Source organism: Mus pahari, chromosome X (assembly GCF_900095145.1).
Source record: "Mus pahari chromosome X, PAHARI_EIJ_v1.1, whole genome shotgun sequence".
Classification (NCBI taxonomy): domain Eukaryota; kingdom Metazoa; phylum Chordata; class Mammalia; order Rodentia; family Muridae; genus Mus; species Mus pahari.
In genome coordinates this window covers 121,355,498-121,374,407 of record NC_034613.1, presented here as the reverse complement: position 1 = coordinate 121,374,407, position 18,910 = coordinate 121,355,498, and the positions used below count along the sequence as shown (strand labels likewise).

General features: G+C 47.0%; 1 protein-coding gene across 8 annotated transcripts in view; it reads right to left on the bottom strand.

Moving 5' to 3' along the window:
- Positions 1-264: 264 nt before the first annotated feature.
- Positions 265-18,910, bottom strand: part of Tmem164 (transmembrane protein 164) — a 161,210-nt gene continuing 142,564 nt past the window's right edge. For 6 of the 8 annotated variants that reach the window (XM_029534094.1, XM_029534096.1, XM_021187825.2 and 3 more), the window contains 2 exons: positions 11,095-11,195; positions 5,332-9,524 (listed from right to left, as the gene is read on the bottom strand). In XM_029534094.1, the coding sequence (XP_029389954.1) occupies positions 9,318-9,524; positions 11,095-11,195 (308 nt within the window). In that variant the 3' untranslated portion in view covers positions 5,332-9,317. Of the gene's footprint in view, positions 1,312-2,075; positions 2,138-5,331; positions 9,525-11,094; positions 11,196-18,910 lie in introns of those variants that run through there. The other 2 variants (XR_003843017.1, XM_021187826.1) reach the window with 2 other exon arrangements.

Genomic DNA, 18,910 nt, shown 5'->3' with positions numbered 1-18,910 from the left:
GTGTATGCCACACATGGGCAGGCACCTTCAGAGGACAGAAGTGTCAGATCTCTTGGAGCTGGAATTACAGTTGGTTTTGAGTCTCCTAACATGGGTGCTGAGACACAAATTCAGATCTTTCTGACAGAATATGACACACTCCTAACCTCTGAGCCATCTCTCCAGCCCCGTAAGGTTTTGAATCCATTATGCCAATCAATATCTGTATTTTAGTTGGCGAATTTCATTTCACCTATATTTAAGGTGAGCAGTGATAAATAGTTCTGGCATTGTACATTTTTTTCTATCTTTATGTTTTTTTAATTTGTTTGTTTCTCTATTTTCCTGTTACTACTTTATTTTGTGTTTGATGTTTTTGTTGCAATATATTCCTTTGATTCCTTCCTCGTTTCATTTTTTCCATATTTGTTTAGTTATTTTCTTAGTGATTATCATGGGAATACATTTAATATCTAGCTAATCATTCCTTCCTGATTTTTCCTTTAAAACATATTTTATTGTTCAGAATAGCTTTGAGTTCACTTCACATTTGAAAAGAAAGCTCCCCTTGGCCCTTCACAGTCTCCCTTGCCAGAATGATGGACCATTTGCAACAACGGATGGAACTACATTGCCACATACTGATTAACCAAAGTGTATAGTTTACATAGGGCATACTATTGGTTTTGTGTATCCTTTAGGTTTGACAAGTGTATTGGGATATGTATCCACCATTAGATCATCATATGAAATGATTTCACTACACTAAGTATCCCTCGCTTGGCACAGTCATACCCACAGCCATAAATATTTAGGCACAACTCTTCATGGTCATTCCTTTTTAACAATAATAAGCCAACACCGATCAAATGCTTCCTGTACACTAAAAATCATATTTTCCATTTTACAAAGTAAGAATGACATTCAAACAAGCTGTCCCTTATACATGGCCAGGGTTCAAATCAAGCTTCTTGGGCTCCAGAGACTGAGATGTATAGCATTCACTCTTGATCTTGATGAAGATGATGGTGAGGATGATGGCGGTTATGGTGGTGGCGATGGTAGTGGTGATGCGTAGCGCTGATGGAAGCAGTTCTTAAAATATGCTGTGAGACAGTGCACCGGGTGTTTTATGTACTAGAGGACACTCTGAAGTGGAAACTGTTATTCCTTGTAGATTACCAAACTGAGGCTCAGACGGGGTAAGACCTTCCTTAAATGCAGAGACTCTACTGAGTGGAGACTAGTGACTCACTGAGGACCTTCTGTTGATGACCCACCACCTCTCTTGACAAATGGCGATAGTGAAAGGTGTAGGACTAATCCCTATTCCTGAAAATGAATTGGTTAGTCTGGTTTTGTAGGTCTATATCCGAAAATTGATAGGTTGGTCTGGTTTAGTAAGATCAAAATGCACAGACCTGACCATATAGCTACTCTCTTTTCCAAGGACTCAAGGTGTGTCTGAAAGCAGTGCTTTCCCACCAGCAAGGCCGGCTCTGGCTCAGCCATGGTTATTGTCTTTCTAGTCAGGGGAAGGCTGCTCCTGGGCTTGTGGGTACAGGACTAGTGCTCAGAAATAGCCCCCTAATCGGCCTCATCAGCTTTGAAGGAGGCCACAGCAGGAGGGGCCTAAGTAGGCCAACACTTTAACCCAGTTATGTGAGGGCAGCTCTAATCCAGGATGATCAGATCTTGCTAAACCCTCTAGGGGGAAAATGTCCAAAAGCTGTTTCTTGACTCCAAGTATCCCAGGTTGGCTACAGACACACCCTTCTCCTTCTGGAAGAGCATGACCTGATGGTTATAATGGGCCAAGCTTAACTTGTGAGGCAGCCAGCACTGAGAGAAGGCTGTTAGCCATTGCCAACTCTATTGGAAATACCCAGGGTTCAAGCTGCCTCAGGTCAAACCATTGCTTTTCCTTGAAAGGGCCACTGGCCCTTCCTCCACCTTGAAAAGTCAGGAAATCATTGCCTTCCTGTGTGTGGGCAGGACAACCACTTACGTCAACCTAGCAGGTTCTGGAAAGACTGGGCTCCCCTCCCGTGTGTTCTCACTGCTGCCAGCTCACCTCATGTCTGGCATTGACTAACCTTAAAATTCCTCAGGGAACCAGACTGAGCTGTCTTTTGGGGCTGTGGTTGGGAAACAAAACCTAAGAAAACAAAACAAAAAAAAATAAAAAACAAACAAACAAAGCTTTTGGAGCTGGCCTGGTCTGGTCTGGCTGCCTCCTGCCCCATCATTTGGCACAGCTGTCTTCCCGAGGCAGGTGCACTTGGTCTCCTCGATGATGTATCCTACAAACCACCTGTCATGAGAGACAGTTAACCAGAGTGAACCCCATGGACAAGCAGAAAGCTTGTCTGGCCTCGTGGATGCTGGTAGAGAAAGAAGACAGTGTCGACTTTATGTGTTCTTTCATTGACATGGGGTCTTGCTATGTAGCCTAGGCTGTCCTCCCAACTTAACAATCCTCCTGCCTCAGCATCTCAAGTGTGAGGATTCCCAAGTGCTGGGATTTCAGGCTTGGGCTATGACATCGAGCTAGGACAAAGTGTTACAATGATGTGTGTTTACAGTTTTTCCACATGCGGGTTTTCTGTAGCAGGAAGGCAACTTCTGTGAGGGAGGCGGGAAGAGGAAAAAAAAAATCACCGAATTTAAAGTGACGCTAAAATGCTTTAGGTTCTAAGATGTCTCTTATTTTAGACCACTGAAAGAGAAAGGGGTTGCGTGTCATCGATCATTAGGTACATCCAGCATTACAGGGATATTAAGACATGACAAAATAGAGGAAAAATCCATTTGAAAACGAAGATACCAGCTTTTCTATACACACCATGCTCCCACACACTTCCACAACACAGAGCACATAAAGGCACAGAGGGTGAGTGCAGAAAACTTCGGAAGCTGCTAATAGCTACTCCGAGGACAAGCTAGATGATGAATGGGAGAGGCCAACTACTCTGGCCCTATCCCTCATCCCCGGAAAGGGCCCTCTAAGGTACTTCCTCAGAATCTATGAAGTGTGGAAGAATGATTTCTAACTGTCTGGAGGAAGGGAGAGCTACGATTGCACTGGTAATGTTCACTCCCTTAAGTTGGATTTAGCTGTCATTCTTGGTGCCTTTTAGATGTCTTAAAAGGTTTCATAAAAGCACTGGTATGGACTGTCAGGTCAAAGCGATGACTCAGACCCTAGAAGCTTAAAGAACAAAACCAGAAAAGTTTGCTTGGAGTTATGGGCTTGAGTCAGACCTCAGCATTGACGTTTTTAATCCCCAACCGTCAGCCCCCTACCGATGCGCACTCAAGCCATAAATACATAGCATTTACGAACCTGTCCACTCTGGCACACTGAACATAAGGTATGTCCAAGAATGTATAGGAAGGCCTGAGCTCCCCATGAGCCATAATGCTGGAGGGCACAGGATGTTTGTGAGAAATGAAATAGGAAAGAAGTTATGCTCTTGGCTCTTAGGGGAGGAGAAATTGGAGACAGAGCAGAGGCAGGCTAATACCTCCTCTGAAAGCCCCTGAGAAAAATGAGGTGAAGGAGCGAAGTTGCCAGGGAAAGCTGGTGGCTGGTACAGAGGTGGGGCTGGGATTGAGCTGAACAGTAGAGTAGCCTGATGTTTCATGCTATTGTCCTTAGAACCTGGCAGAGATGGGCAGTTCCATCTTTATTACTGAGATGTACCCTGTAAGATGCTGGGAATCCTAGCTGTCTGATACACAAGGAGTCCCAGGATCAAGGTTGAGGAGTCTGCTGTGGAAGGTGTCTACTGAGTAATAGCTCCTACTACCTTTCTGGAAGACTTAGAAGCCCCTCAGCCCAGGAACTTAGCTATCTCAGAGGGACTGTCTCAACACTACATACAACCCTGACTGGGAGGGACCAGTCCGACTGACTTTGATCGTGAGGCTTTGCCCTGTCTGCTGAACCAGGAGCCCACCCCTTTTTTCAGCTAGGCTGGCAGGATGGCGAGCACCAGCGGTCTTCTTGTTTCATTCCTCCCAGTGCTGGGCTTACTTCATTTTTTTTTAAACATGGATGCTAGACATGGGAACTCAGGTCGCCATGTCTTTACAGCAAGCTCTTATCCACTGAGTCATCTCCCCAGACCTCTCCTCCCCTTTCTCTGAGAGCTGGATCCCTAAGCCAAGGTCTCCCCAGCAATCTAGCAATGGTGCCTAGAAGGAGTAGCTAATAGTTTCTAGATTCTTGTTTATTCCTGAGCCTCACTTGACTAGGGTTCTTTCTGTAGGCAGGAACCACATTGCCAGCCAACTCCCAGCACATCCAGAGGGCGGGTGGAGGGGCATATTTCAGGAAAACATGGAAAAGCATAATACATGGGGGCCTATCACACAGTTATAGCTAGTGCTTTGCAGAGTGAGAACCCGAGCGGCAAATAGAGAAATAACCAAGCCGGTTATCTCTAGGACAGGACAGTAAGGTCCTGCATGCTTCACAGCCAATGTCTGGCTGATGGGGGGGGGTGGTGGTCTGTGTTAGGGGGAGGGTAAGAGGGGATGCACGGGCACTGACTGTGACTTTGCCTGCCTTCTAGAAGTGGCAGCATCAGCGCAACAGGCAGAGGACCTTTGAAAAGCCCAGCTGGCTGTTCCCAAAGGACACCATTATCTTGTTCATTGTTCTCCAAGGACAGTCTGACCCAACAGGAACACAGCTAACTTGAAGGACAAATGAGGGCTATGGGCCAGGAGTCAAAGTTGCATTCTTTCTTGGGTACATGGGTGTGTGTGTGTGTGTGTGTGTGTGTGTATTCACATTTGTGTTCAAACATCAGAGATGAATGATTTATATCCCCCTATATCTCCTCTTGTTACTATAATTTTTGAACAGGGTCTCTCACTAGACACATAGGGTCACACTGACTGGCCAGCAAGGTCCTGGAAACTGTCTCTACCCACAAGGGCAGAGTTTAAAGTTGTACTTGACTTTGTATTGGTGATTTAAAGTCAGGGGCTCTTGCTTGTCCAACAAAAACTTTACCCACAGAGCCATCTCCAAAGCCTCAAGGCATTGTTGACCTCAGCCATCTAGCCTAGCATAGAGAGCCTAGATTCCTGACATATAAGCTCCCCGTTTGAGCAAATGGCCTGGTGGGCCCCAGGAACCTTGGTGTGGGGCAGTGTGGTGGAAGTCAAGGCCAAGTCACCATTGTGTCATCAGGACCAAGCTGTGCTGAGAGCCCAGCTGCCCTGTCTTGGGTGGGGGTTGACTACTTTATGATATACAAAGCCAACAAATGATCTTTTTTGGCTACTTTGCAAAGCCTTCTTGAGAGAGTTCTGAGAAGCAAGGCCAGGACTCCTGAATTCTCATAAATCTTTTAATAACAGTAAATGAAGAAAACATTGTAACAATAAGTCCCATGGGGAGGGTTTCTTTTCATTCAGGAATCTTCAACAGCAGAAACACCTGAGGCTAAGATTCAAAATGCTAAGTGCACAAATTAAGGACCATTTATTTCCAAAAGGTGGCTGCAGAACCCACTGCATTACAATCAAAGGGATTTTACAAAACAGAGAAAGCGCATTACAAAAACACCCCAAGAGGGGAGGTAGACTAGAGGGGGTAGGGAAGCATGTCCCAGAAGCAGCCTGACAAAGAGGCTAGATTTTTGCTGCCATCTAGGGAGTTCAGAGACTGGCTCTCAGAAGAGCCATGCACACGAGGGTGACAGTACACAGCAGTCTCAGCTTGAGAAGAAGAACAGGAGACAGGCTTGCCATGTCCCAGAAGAAATAATTGAAAACCATCCAATCCTGGTCTCTTCGATACAATTACATCAAATAAATGAAGAATGCTTTTAAATCTAACATAATGTTGACACCAAAATAAATCAAGAGTTTTCCAAAACATCATCTTCTGCTTCAAAGGACTTTTGGTTTTGATTGGTTTTTCATTGAGTAGGGATGGATGTCTGCTTAGTGCCATGAGTGGCAAATCAGTGTACAAAAGTGTCACAGACAAGAGCAACAGCAAGCAACTTGGTCTTCCTGCACACAGTGAGCTCACTGCATATACCAGAGGAAGACTGACTCCTCTAATGGACTTTTACCTCAGAGGCAGCTGGACCAGGAGGAGACAGGATGTTCCTTCCTAGTCTGGGGACTTCCCAAGTTGCCAGAGAGGCCTGGTCCTGGCTCACAAAAAACAGAAGTGATGTCTTGTCCAACAGCAACAGAATTCCTCCTTTCCTCCCCCGCCTCTGGCCTCCCTGAGAGTAGAAACCATTAAGAAACCCTTAAGAAGCCCTTGTCCCAAAGAGGACAGGTGCCAGAATTCCCAGGGAAGTCTATTTGGCAGAGAGTTAAAAGGGGCCCGTTGCCATCTCCTGAACACCCATCCCAACACACCCACTGCTGACACTGAGCTATCCATGAGAAACTTGTAATTATATCATGAAACACTGAATCACCCATATGATCGCAAACCCCTACCAGAGGCACCATAGACTAATGTGCATAGGCAACCCTACTTAGCCCACACAGAGCCCATAGACCACCACCACAGGTACAAAGAAGACAGAAGACAGACTTAGAGAGGAGGAGAAGGTGGCTCCCCAATCCCACAGCGTGTCACAGGATGACAGAAGAACATGCTGCAAGGCTTCTGAGAAGACGTTGGGCCAAGTCTTACATACACAAAACCAAATACCAGGGGCAGGCAGGATCTCTAAGTGGAGAAGCTGGCTTAGCCAACTGTACTTACTGGCGCAGCCCCCTGACCACCGACAATTAGGACTTGAAGAGACATTGTTCCTTCCTGTTAGCCACCTCTCTGAACACTCTCACCCAGGCCCAGAGCTCACACATGCTGGTAGGGAATGACAGGCCCAAGGAGGAGCTGCCAAGTTACGGCATACTGTCTTCTTGGTCCCTGTACCGCAGACAGTAGAGGGTAGGCTCTGGACATACCTAGGGACAACTCCCACAGCAAAGTGCTAAGAGTCTAGGCAGGTTACCTCTTTCCGTGTAGGTTTGGACCGAGGTAAGAGTGAGATATATAGACAGTGAAGAGATTCCCTGTTCCCCAACATCTCAAACCCAGGCTGAGCCTCCCTATGAAGTCTGTTGAAGGAGCCACACTCTTGCATTTAGCTTCCTTATGTATGAGCCAACCTAGGCCCCTCCATGTCCCCTTCACTTCCTCTTTCCTGACTTGCCAGGCAACCTGGCTTTGAATTTCCGCTCTCCCTCTGAGCACCAGAAAATACCTATCAGAAAAATAGTCTGCTGAGTTGGCACCAAAGCAAAGGCAAGCCAATGCAGGGAAACCCAAGATGCCTGGTGACCTGGACTATGAAGCCTCCGATGGGAAAGAAGTATATGTGGCACTCCCACCGTGGTGGCATTCTGGAGTTGGTCCCCTCAGCTGAGGCCCTCCACCGCTGCAGGTAGTAGCTCCATGTGTCGGGCTTCATGGACTCCCCTCCTATGACCTCTCCTTATAGTGAGGCCACAGGCCAGGGAGGCTTCCCTGCATGCTATTCATCCACCGACTTCTATGAGTGGGCAGGGCAAGTCAGTACCTGAAGAGTCAGTGGGGGAAGCTCAGCATAGCCCTCACAGATGGCAGAGGGCAAAGATGCCAGGGCAGGAGCTCAAGGGCAGCAAGCCTAGAGTTCTTCCCTGCTTTCAGTACCTCAGACTAGATCACCTCATGGCCAGGCAGCCCATCGCACAATGGCTTCTCTTAGTTTCCATGTGCACTTCTGCAGATGCCTCCCCTGAAAGTCCATTGTGTAAAACCATGGCCACCGAGCCACTGAAGTTCAGCTTAGGCCTAATACCCACAAACTCACATTGAATACTGCATCTGGCACAAGACAGTGGGGTAGTCATGGTACAAACGTTTCTTCCTACTAGAAGTTGACAAGGAGTCAGCAAATAGATAAACACGGGTACCCTTTGTGGTCCACATAAAACCAAGTACCTTCCAACCAGAGGTCCTCCCTTCAGAGCACATGAACCTATGGGGCTCAGGTCCACGTGACAGTTCCCTTTCAACCTACACATGGGTTTTGAACATTGTCAAGTCTCTAAACCAGTGATGTCTCCCCACACAGAGCACTTCAGTAGAGTCGAGCTACACAAAAGAAATCTAACCCTCATAAAACTGCCTTCAGGAATCATAGACACATCTTCCAAGTGCCAGGAATGGCTCGAGAGTACCTTTGAGAAACGTGAGGGTTCCCCCATTTTAAACAGCCAAAAGACAAACAGCCAAACAGCACCCAAGCCCCAACTCCAGCTCGTTCTTCCATGAAGCTGCCTCAGACAAAAAAACCAGACAGACACATACACAGACGATGAGGATGGTTCAGGGGCAGCTGAGACTAGAACCCTGCCTATTATCCGTTGGATACAGAGTGTGGTTCAGATCATGGCTTTCTCAAGTTGCCACTTGACTTCGTTGAGTTCTTAATTTCGGATGTGGATCTGATCTCAGCTTTCATAGGGAAGGTTGGTTTTGTTTGTTTTTCTGGGGTGCCGGGTTGTCCAGTCTGGGACTATTTACACTTTTACCCTCTTCCCTTGAGATTCGCTGTGGCAACAGACCCCTAACACCCCTGTACAGAATCTTGTCCTTTGGCTGCACACTGCTCTCATTATCCGCCCCAGGCAGCACCCTTAGGAGGAGTGGCTGGGTGGCTCCCTGCTTTCAGTCATGGGACATCAGTCACTAGAAGAATCTATTTTGGCTGTGAACTGGGAAGTCCCTTGGCTCTGGGCTTGTGGCTGGTATAGAAGCAAGGCCTTGGTCCCCTTCTGGTGGGGGGCTATGCTGGAGATTAAAGGGGATCCCAGCATGAGCCTGGAGGTCCCTGGCAGTGGAGAAATGAACCCAACACTACTTCATTGCTGGGATGCTGGAAGAACTACTGCTTGTTATCCTCCCCTTCCTCAACTGGCTGCTGTCAAAAGCACCGACAAGCCGTATGAAAGGGGCCGCTGACTACCATTTCCCTGGGTAAGGCCACGCAGATGGGGTGGGCCACATGAGGGACCCAGAACCCAGGGAAAGAAAAGGAGTAAGCTCCAGCCCCCAGCACCTTCCCTGGGCACCAAGAGTCATCCGAGGGGAGGAGCTGGGGAGGGAAGAGTAGTGGAAGAAAGGGAGAGAGGAGGGGAAAAAGGAAATAAACCAAGCATTCTATCTGCCCTTTCCAATGGTTTCTCAAGAGCTAGGTATTCTGAGTCAAGTTAGGATTTGCTTCCTCAGGAAGAAACAAAACAAAACAAAAACAAAAACAAAAAACAAACAGAACTAAAACAAAACAAAACCCCAAGCACCTTCAGTCTATTTTCTTGGCTGGAAGCCGGAGCAAATCCAGCAGATATTTACACAAGGGCCCAGCCATGTATGAGAACAGGATGACCAGCTTCCCGTGGGTCATGGTCATGAGAGTCTGGTGTCCCGAGGCCCAGATGCGATACCAGGGGCCGTAGAATGGGTCTGAGATGGCCGGACACAGCATGTTGTTCAAATTCACTTCGGTGACCTGCAGGGACAAGGGAGGTAGAGTGAACGTTCGTCATCCCGAGGCTGCTTCTGGCTACTGCCAGTTCAGCCATCTCTCCCTAGGGGTGACTAGACAAGGAGGGATTGACCAATCCCCGCCTGTTCATAGAGGGACTTCTTTGCCCTAGGCTTCCTGAGTGGGTGACAAGTCGCTGTCCTGGATGAAAGCTGTTTAGCTGTGCTCAGTCTTGCTTTCCAGTTGGGCCCAGAGTCCATTGTCACTCCAAAATGTTCATCGTGTGCCTAGCTCCTGGAGAGATATTATGGGATTTTTTTTAATCCATTAATGGCATGGTTTCCTGTCTCCAAGTAGCAAGGGCAATCAGCTGACTGCATCCGACCTCAAACTAGACGGTGGTCCCTAAGCTTGACACGCTGCGAGGAGGTCCGAGGGGTATACAGAAGATGCTGCGAGCGAAGTGGCGCTTGAATGGACTCATGAGAGATGGACAAGAGTTAATGGGAGGAGTGGGTGAGTAGAGCTTTCCTGGTGGGAGGTGTAGCAGAACACGGTATGTATGATGTGAGCACGCAGACACTCCAGCGTTATCAGTGGGGGAGCAGCGAGAGGGGCAGAGCAATGGGTGTGCAGGGCAGAATCATGCTGAGTCTCCCCACAAGCACAGGCAGCATTCACACTACTGGCAAAGAACCCAGGCTACCTCCGGCAATCCAAAAAGAGCAAGGAAGAAAAAAAGTGAAGGCTTCAACAGAGGCACTGGGGACATCCAGTTCCACGTCCCTTATCATGCAAGGCCGCACAAGGCTCCACATGACTAACGCTACATTCATGCCAACCGCACAAAACCAAATATGGCATCTCTGCCCCAAGGACAGCCGTTAACACCTGCCTTCCAGAGCTCTTAAGAGCTTGCTCACGTTAAAGACAAGTCCTCACCATTTCTCAAGGAAGCTGGGCTTTTGGGTCATGTTACAGTGACCTGGGAAACGCCCTCCCCTCCCCTCCCCCCAGCAATGAACTTTCCGTCATCACTTTTGACACTGATTAGATACCCATGCATCATCATCGACGCTATTGGACTCTGGCCATTGAGGCCAGCTGTTTTCCATATTTCAGGCAGTTCTCATACTACAGAATGCTCTGGGGGGCTCCCAACACCTCACATCCACTGGCCATACAGTTGAATGGTCTCCCTGAGGACCTGGAAGCACACCCAGAATGGACCCAACATCGGAGGCCACCACAAAGCCCAGGGCAATCAAGTAAGGGTCCTACACGCCCAGGAGGTCCACAGCAAAGCATTTGCCAGTTACAGGTCATTGCTTCAGACCCAAGTAGCCATGAGTGCAGGATATGCTTGCCTTCCCAGAAGTGAAGGAACGGCCATTATTGAAGGATTCAGAAGACTCTTTGGAGAGGCCAAGGCTTTGGATCATAAATCAGCATCCCAGACACAACAATCTGATGTCCTGGCCTTTAGCATCGTGTATTTTTCAAAACAAAGTGATACAACAGCACCAACCAGGATTATCAAGATTTATGAAGAACTCCAGACAAAGGGGAGAGAAGGGGATCTCAGCAAACTTACCAGGCCGAGGATCTGCAGGATGCTGAAGTGGTAAAAGAACATGAGGCCAGTCGAGAGAAGAGCCCACTGGAAATTGCAGAGGGGCTCTGGGGTGTAAGCACCTGGAGGAAGAGGGGAGATGGTGAGCCAAGAGGAATAGTGACCCACTTCTCCTCTGCTCACAAGGGGTGAAGGTGCTGAGGTCACAGCCACAGCGGCAGCAGGCTTGATATCTCTCACTTATCAATAACAGCATCTCCCAAGGGTCCTGGTGCTTAGCCAGGAACCATGAGGGCACCCCCCCCTTTTTTTAACCCGTTTCTGCTGGCTGATGTTGTACCATTAGAGGGGTTTCTGTTTTATTCGAAAAGTAATTCATGATTATGAGATGTGATTTAGAATTTTTCAAGACTGGAAAGAAGGTAGAAGCGAAGGAGGGAGCATCCCTAGTGCTCAGCACCACAGTAGAAGCCTCATTAGTTCCTTGGCCATTTTCTCCATGCCCCAGGATTCATTTTTAATATTAATGTTTGAATAGGTACTGTATACCTGTATTGGCAACTGTCTGTCTATATTTATTTCCTTGTATTTCTAAATAGTATGACAGGGTAGTTGAAAATGTTGATGTCAAATGAATTTGGGTTCAAATTTTGTCTCTACCACTGATTAGCCGTGTCCCCAAGGTGTGGCATAACTGGATGGCTCAGTGCGCATCGGTGCCTTCTTCCTACCATCCTTAAGTCTAGAGCCCTTACAAATGGTTTGATTCAGTGCTTGGACCATTTCTCAATTACTGAATGACTTCTCCTAAACAAAGCCATGTATTCCAGATGGATTTCAGTCCCTGGGAAGTCATCTCTGTGCTCTGACAGAGCCACAGAAAGCTGCAGGGAGTCTGAGGCAGAGAGATGGAAGACGGGGGTTGCTGGCAAGTGGTCTGCCTACTCCAGGAACCTAGAGAACATGGTGCTTTCTGGAGGTCAAAAGCATCAAGGTAGAAAATGAAGAGAGGAGGCTGGAGCTGAGGGAGAAGAAGGACGGCAGCAACTCAGAGGTGTGCTAATAGCTTGCCCATCACTGGACTGGGGAATGTCATGTATTACTATGCAAAGGAGAGGCAACTGTAGAGAGGAGCAAGAACAAGGGAATGATGAAGTCCATCTTATAGATGTTGAATATAAGTATCTGCGAAATAGCCACATAGGGACATTCCTGTAGTGACCACCCAGAACATGATGGGTAACACTGGGGGCACCTGGAGCCTAGAAGGTAGAGGTAATCAAATCCTGTTTCTAGCACTTATGGATTTCAGAGCTTTGAGCAAATCTCAGTATCTCTTCAACTCTGTTGTATTCATCTGTATAATGGAAAAGACACCACCTCATTCACAGTGTTGTTAGTCAGATGAGGTAATAAAGTTATGGTACGGTACCAGGGATTTAAGAGATCCTAGTTATTTTTATTGCATGAGTCACAAACTCCATGAAGAGGATGAGTTGAATATACAAGGGTGGATGACATCAGCACACAGAAGAAAACGAACTCATGGAAACATATGTACACAGTGAGAGAGTAAGAAGACCAAAAGCAAGAAACCAAGGAACACATGCAAGAAAGTGGAAGAGGGAGAAGGAAATAAGTGACTGAAGCCAGGGGAGATCCCGGAAAGTTCATTCTGGACAGGCTGAAGTATCTATGGTCTGTGATTTTGTATCAGGATATATTTATAGCTATTGTTGGTCACATTTGGCCCATGGGTTGGACATGCCTTTGGGACCCAATGTTCCACAAAGCCAAGGAAGGACCTTCCATGTTTTCCCAACAACAGCCAACACAGCACTTGGTTGGTAACAATGCATTGAGCAATATACTTGGAGTTTGAACACTGGCCCGCCTGATATGGGGGTGTGACCTGGACACCATGCTGTTGCCCCAGTTTCTGTGGACACATGGAGGATGAAGAGACCTGCAAGGCTGACAGGGGCCCAGGCTTTCAGACATTCCACTGCAAAGCCTCCATCCACCTCTTTCTCAGCTGTCTTTTCATTCCCTTTGACTTCTGTCCATCCGTGGCCTGCCTCAGATACCAAAATGGCAGTGCAGGAATGAAGTTGCATGTGTGTGTGTGTGTGTGTGTGTGTGTGTGTGTGTGTGTCCTTGGCCAGGAGCAAGGTCAGGATCCATAGTCCTTGGGAAGGAGAGGATGAGGACTCCTTCCCTGTGCTTCTCCCCGTGTTGTGGTGGGAAAGGAACATTCGGATCCTATTAGGGGACATGTTCATTGGTGTTCTCGCTGACCCTTCACGCTTGCACTCTTGCTTCTAACCTGCATCATCTGTCCCAAGCAGACTGACTGTTGCGGGGGGGGGGTGGAGCTCTCCCAAAAGCTCCCCTTCACCTCAGCCCAGGATGCAGAGTGGACACCCTAGCAATCCTCACTGCATGGCCTAGCGGTGGCACAGAGATGCCGAGGAATCGTAAAATAGAATGTTGGTTCAGTGCTAGTAGTACCCTGAAGACTATCATCGAATTCCTATAAAACCCAACTCACACACCACCCTTATCTGCACAAAAGATATGGCCACTTGTTTTCTCTATAATGTTGAGAAATGGGAAACAAGCCAACTAGGGAGATGGGTTAAATAAACTACATTGCCTGGATGTTGTGTAAACGTCCCCTGCCATTCAAGTGGCAATCAGATTGTCCATGCATGAAGAAACCAAACCAGTCCTGGGTGAATAACAACAAATATAAAAGGCAGAACATCAAACAGTACGGACATGAAAGAAAATGCAATGTAGTATCTTAAAAAACAAAGGCCTGGAGGTGCAGGGGCGGGGGGGGGGATCAGATAGCCTCGTGTTCCCCACGGGAATGACCCTGAGCAAATCAGACGTCCTTCAAAGTTGTGTTCCTGTGTAGGAACGAGAGGCAAGCATCCACTTCTAAGGGCTGAGACATGGAATAAGTCATTACAGAAAACAGATCCGGCAGCTAGCGTCACATGGACCTATCCTGAGGACCATAGACAGGAAGACGAAGGGCATTCTGGGAAAATGGACACCTCCTCTGTGAAAGGAGACATTTGCCTGTGGCAAATATGATCCAATATTCCACTTCCTCAAAAAAAAAAAAAAAAACAGTAAAAAAAAAAAAAAGCCCTCTATACACTGATAACCCTGCCCACAGGGATATATGCAAACTGTATGCAAACCCACATAATTCTCTTTGCTGGATACCTAGATGTGGCCCTTGGGATAATCCTAGTGAAAAACCAGTTTTCGTCAAAAGGAAAGCAGAAACCAAATCGCTTTCAGGAAAATTCAACACATCATAAACCTCTTCCCCCACCCCCACCCCCGTACTTTAAGAAAGTGTGTGACATTTTTTTCTGCTAGCATCTTCTATCCCAAGAGGCTAGAAGCACATCATGAGTAAAGGTAGGGGGAAACCAGAATAAGAGTTTCTGTAAAATTCATTTCTGCCAGAAGGAAGCTGTAGAGTACTGGGAACCTAGGCAATTGCTCCTGCAGTAGCGAAGACCCCCCCACGGCCCCCCTAAAGGATCTCCTCCTGCACTCTCACTCACAGAAGATAACACGGAGGACTCAAACGTTGGGTAGGGTAGCCTGCTGTTACCCCATCTTGCTGCTTTCTTCATCTTACTTGCGCTACCCACTCATGCGATATCTATGACGCACATTGGACTCCATGGCCAAAGTAGGGAAACAACCTTGGCTAGCTCCTGTCCTTGATGATCTGCTACAGTTGACAAATGGCAATTGACACACGGAGGAGCTCACATGGTGAAGGGAGCGTGGTCAGGGCTGGGTACCCTGAGGAAGGGAAACAAACTGGAGAGGGTCAGGGTTCAGGAGATTTGAACAACAGGAAGCACCTGGGGTAGGACATGACAGAAGGAACAGTCTAGGCCGAAGGCATAACCTGAGAAAAGGTATACAGATGGCCGAGGCATGCGATCTGTGTGCAATTACGTGCAGTTCCTTGTTCCAGGGGAGCACAAGAATGTAAGAGGTCTCATGTGTCATACATCGGTAGCTGGAGAGACAAGGAAACAGGACCTCATAAAGGAAGAGCCTTGTTATCCAGGCCAGAGAACTTGGCCTTTATCCTCTGTACAATGAGAGGCGGCTGAACAATCATAAAGAGATGAAAAGGTCAGGTCGACGTCTCAGCCAGCTGGATGCCTCCGGCAGCAGTGGAGACAGTGGACCAGAGGGAACAGAACTGAAGACAGACTCAGATACAGCTGTGGGGGACACAGATGGCTTGGCCCTTGGCCAGGCATAAAGGAAGACCATCTACAGGAACTTCCTGATCTATGACTTCAGGAATTGACAAGTTTAGGGAAGAAAGGAGCTCAGGTTAGGGCACAGCATGGAATGCTGTAAGCTATCCCAGCAGTTGCCTCCATAGGGTTATGGCTGGCCAAGGTCTAGAACTAGAAAAAGAAAAACGGTTTGGTATGTAGCTAAAAGTCACAAAGAAGTGTCCACAAAACAAGGTTAACATGTGTCTGGAAAACAGCAATATTTAGGTGGCTAGAAAAAAAAAAAAAAAAAGACCCCATAAGATGAGCTTGATGACCAAACTACAGAAGAAGCCATAGAATTGGAAGATAGGTGTTCTAGAAGTTGGGAGAACACGGGGAAGGACCAGTGGGGCTGGTGGGATGGCTCAGTGGTTAAGAGCACTGGCTCCTCTTCCAGAGGTCATGAGTTCAATTCCCAGGAGCCACATAGTGGCTCACAACCATAGGGGGATCTGATGCTAGGGGGATCTGATGCCCTCTTCAGGCAGGTGGATGTATATGCAGCAGAGCACTCATACATTAAATAAAGGAGAGAGAGAGAGAGAGAGAGAGAGAGAGAGAGAGAGAGAGAGAGAGAGAGAGAGAGAGAGAGAGAGAGAGAGAGAGAGAGAGAGAGAGAGAGAGAGAGAGAGAGAGAGAAAAGCAATGTTAAACCCCCTCTCGTTTATTTAGTACTGGGCACTAGACACGTACATTCAATCAAAGGCCTGTCTCCTCATTCATGTAAGCCACATTTCAAGTCCTCACTAGCCACACCTGCCTAGTGACTGCCACATTAGACAGAGCAGACACAAACCACTTTCATAACCACAGACAAGAAGGCTATCCTTCTCCGAGGGGCGGGGAGGAGGGGACAGCAAAGTCAAGACAAAAACATTCCACGAAGTTCAGAGACATGCGTGCCACAGGTGCTCTTGGCTATGACAGTTTCAAGGAAGGAGCTACGGAGGAGCAAAGTGACAAAACAAGGCAGTACACTCTGGGAAAAGGTGTCAGGATATAAAACCACATAGAAACGATCAGCCAACGCCCTTGCCCTCTTGGTCTTGTCTCTGGATGCCCTGAGCAGTTCCTGGGCTTTTTGCTTCTATGGTTTGGTTTGGTTTCTTCTGTTTCTGAGACAGGATCTTGTAAGGCAGGGCTGATCTTTCTGGCAGAAATCCCCTGGTCTCAGTCTCCCAAGGGCTGGGATTATAGGTGTGCACCACACCTGACTTGGGAACTTTTGTTTTTACCCAATGGACCTATCCCTATAAAGTCATCTGCTGCCTCAGCAGCCCTCTAACGTCTCCTTTCCCTAACCCCATGGGGCCATGCTAGATAGCACAGATTGCTCTTTCCAGACTGCTAACAACCCCCCTTCCCCGATCCTGCCACCAGTGTGATGCCCAGCACTTCTGCCTTCTGCCATCGACTACACATGATGATCGGTGACCCTTTCACTCTGAAAATGCTGCTACCTGACTTGGTGCCACTCTCTCAAACCCTTGCCTTCCCAATTCTTGCTCACTGCTACTTGCCCCTGGAAGATTCTTCCAGGATCCACTCAATTCCATGGTCTTGTCTCCATGATCACACTTCAGCCATTCATTTTCATGGGCAAGCCTGAGACTCTGTGAGTATGAACAGCTACATCCTCTCTCTGAGCTCAAAGACAAACATCCCCCTTTAGCCATCACTGTTTTCCCTTCCTGATCACTTCTTTGAACCATGACTCCACCTGGTCTTTGACATCAAAAGAATCTGTGATTCGGTCATTGTTCACACCATATGTTCAAACTCAACATTCTCCCTTCCTCCCTCTCCCTCTCTCTTTTACTTAAGAGAGAGTTTCTCTGTATAACAGCATTGGCTGTCCTGGAATTCTCTTTGTAGACCAGCCTGACCTCGAATGTACAGAGATCTGCCTGCCTTTGCCTCCCAAAGTGCTAGGATTCCAGCTCTTCTTTCCTTTCTCAAATCCCATGTCCTGTTATTCTGATTATCTTTCTTGACACCTTTGTCTCCTCTCACTATGGCTAAAAAAAACCCAAGTCCTCTGCCCTGGTTAAATTCATCCTCTGTCTTCCCTTGCCTGTCCCTACCTAGCTTAGCATGGCTGGAGAAAAACAACGGCACTGACTACCCTCATGCCCAATTTGTCATCACAGACCTGAAGTGCATCTTTCATGTTGCCAGGCAATCACACTATATTCCCCTGCCCATTCACTCTCTCGCTTTCTGAGGTCACAATTTAATATCCTCTCCTCTCTTCTCGAACCTTTAATACTTTCCTTCTGGCTTCACTGTCAAACAATGACCTGGGTACTTCCTGCTTCGCCTAGAAAAAGAGAATTACACAAAACATCCTGAGCCCTCACAAGCACATTTAATAAACACCCACACATTAACACTTGCCAGCTTTGCTCTGCCTTCATCTCTGCAACCCAGAACAATCATGAAGAGAGGGTCTCAGTCAAGGCCAGACTTTCCTTTGGGGACCCTGATACTATTCCATCTACTGACCACCCCACAATTCTTTCTCTTACAACACTTGCTTCCTCTTTCCTACTGGATTAGTCTGGTGACCATGAAAATAAACTAAATGTAGAGATTGCTCTCATTTGAAAACAAGCACTTGACAGCTCCCGAGAGCTCCCAGTAACTGCCTGTCTCTTCGTTAAAACAAAGATAGAATATCTTTACAACAAATATAGCATTGGCTGTATCTGGACTGGCCAAAGTGGTAGCCCCTAGTCATGTGTCACCCAGAGCTTCTAATATAGCTAGTTTGAATTGAGCTGTGCTCTTGGTACAAAGTATATCTACTAAAATATCCCAGCCATAATTTTATATTGGTTATTTTGAATGGTAGTTTTTTGGATAAACTATATATAATGAGGTATATTTCTAATATTAGTCCCACCTGTTTGTCTTTGTATTTTTAGTGTGAATATGAACACCTGAAGTTATATACTCAACTCACATATTTTTATGAAATACTCTGCTCTATTTTCCTTACCTCAAATTCGTCTCTTATTGCTCTCTGTTAAACCCACTTCTATCAGACTTTAGCCAGTGGGACCTCACCAGGGAAAATTCAATAGAAGGTTTGATGTGTACTTGGGCACTGGGAGTTGCCCTCTTCGGAATACTACTTAAGAGATCCACATGCCAATAACAGCTTCGTGAACAGAGAGGACCAACCATTTCAGGGTCCCAGCTGGGTCCAGAAGAATGTCTTGGTCATTTCAAGCTGTTTTAACAAACACCATAGATCAGACATCTTAAACAAAAATTATTTTCATTTTTTACTTTCTATTTTCTATTTCTGAAGGCTAAGAAGTCCACAATCAAAGTATTAGGTGGTTGGTCTCTTATAGATACCACCTTCTTGCTATGTCTTCCTCACATGACAGAGAAGAGGGGGGGTGCCAGTTCAAGGTCTGCTCTCTAACAGGGGCACAGATTCCATTATGAAAGAATATCTTATTACTTCATCTAACCCTAACTACATTGCAAAG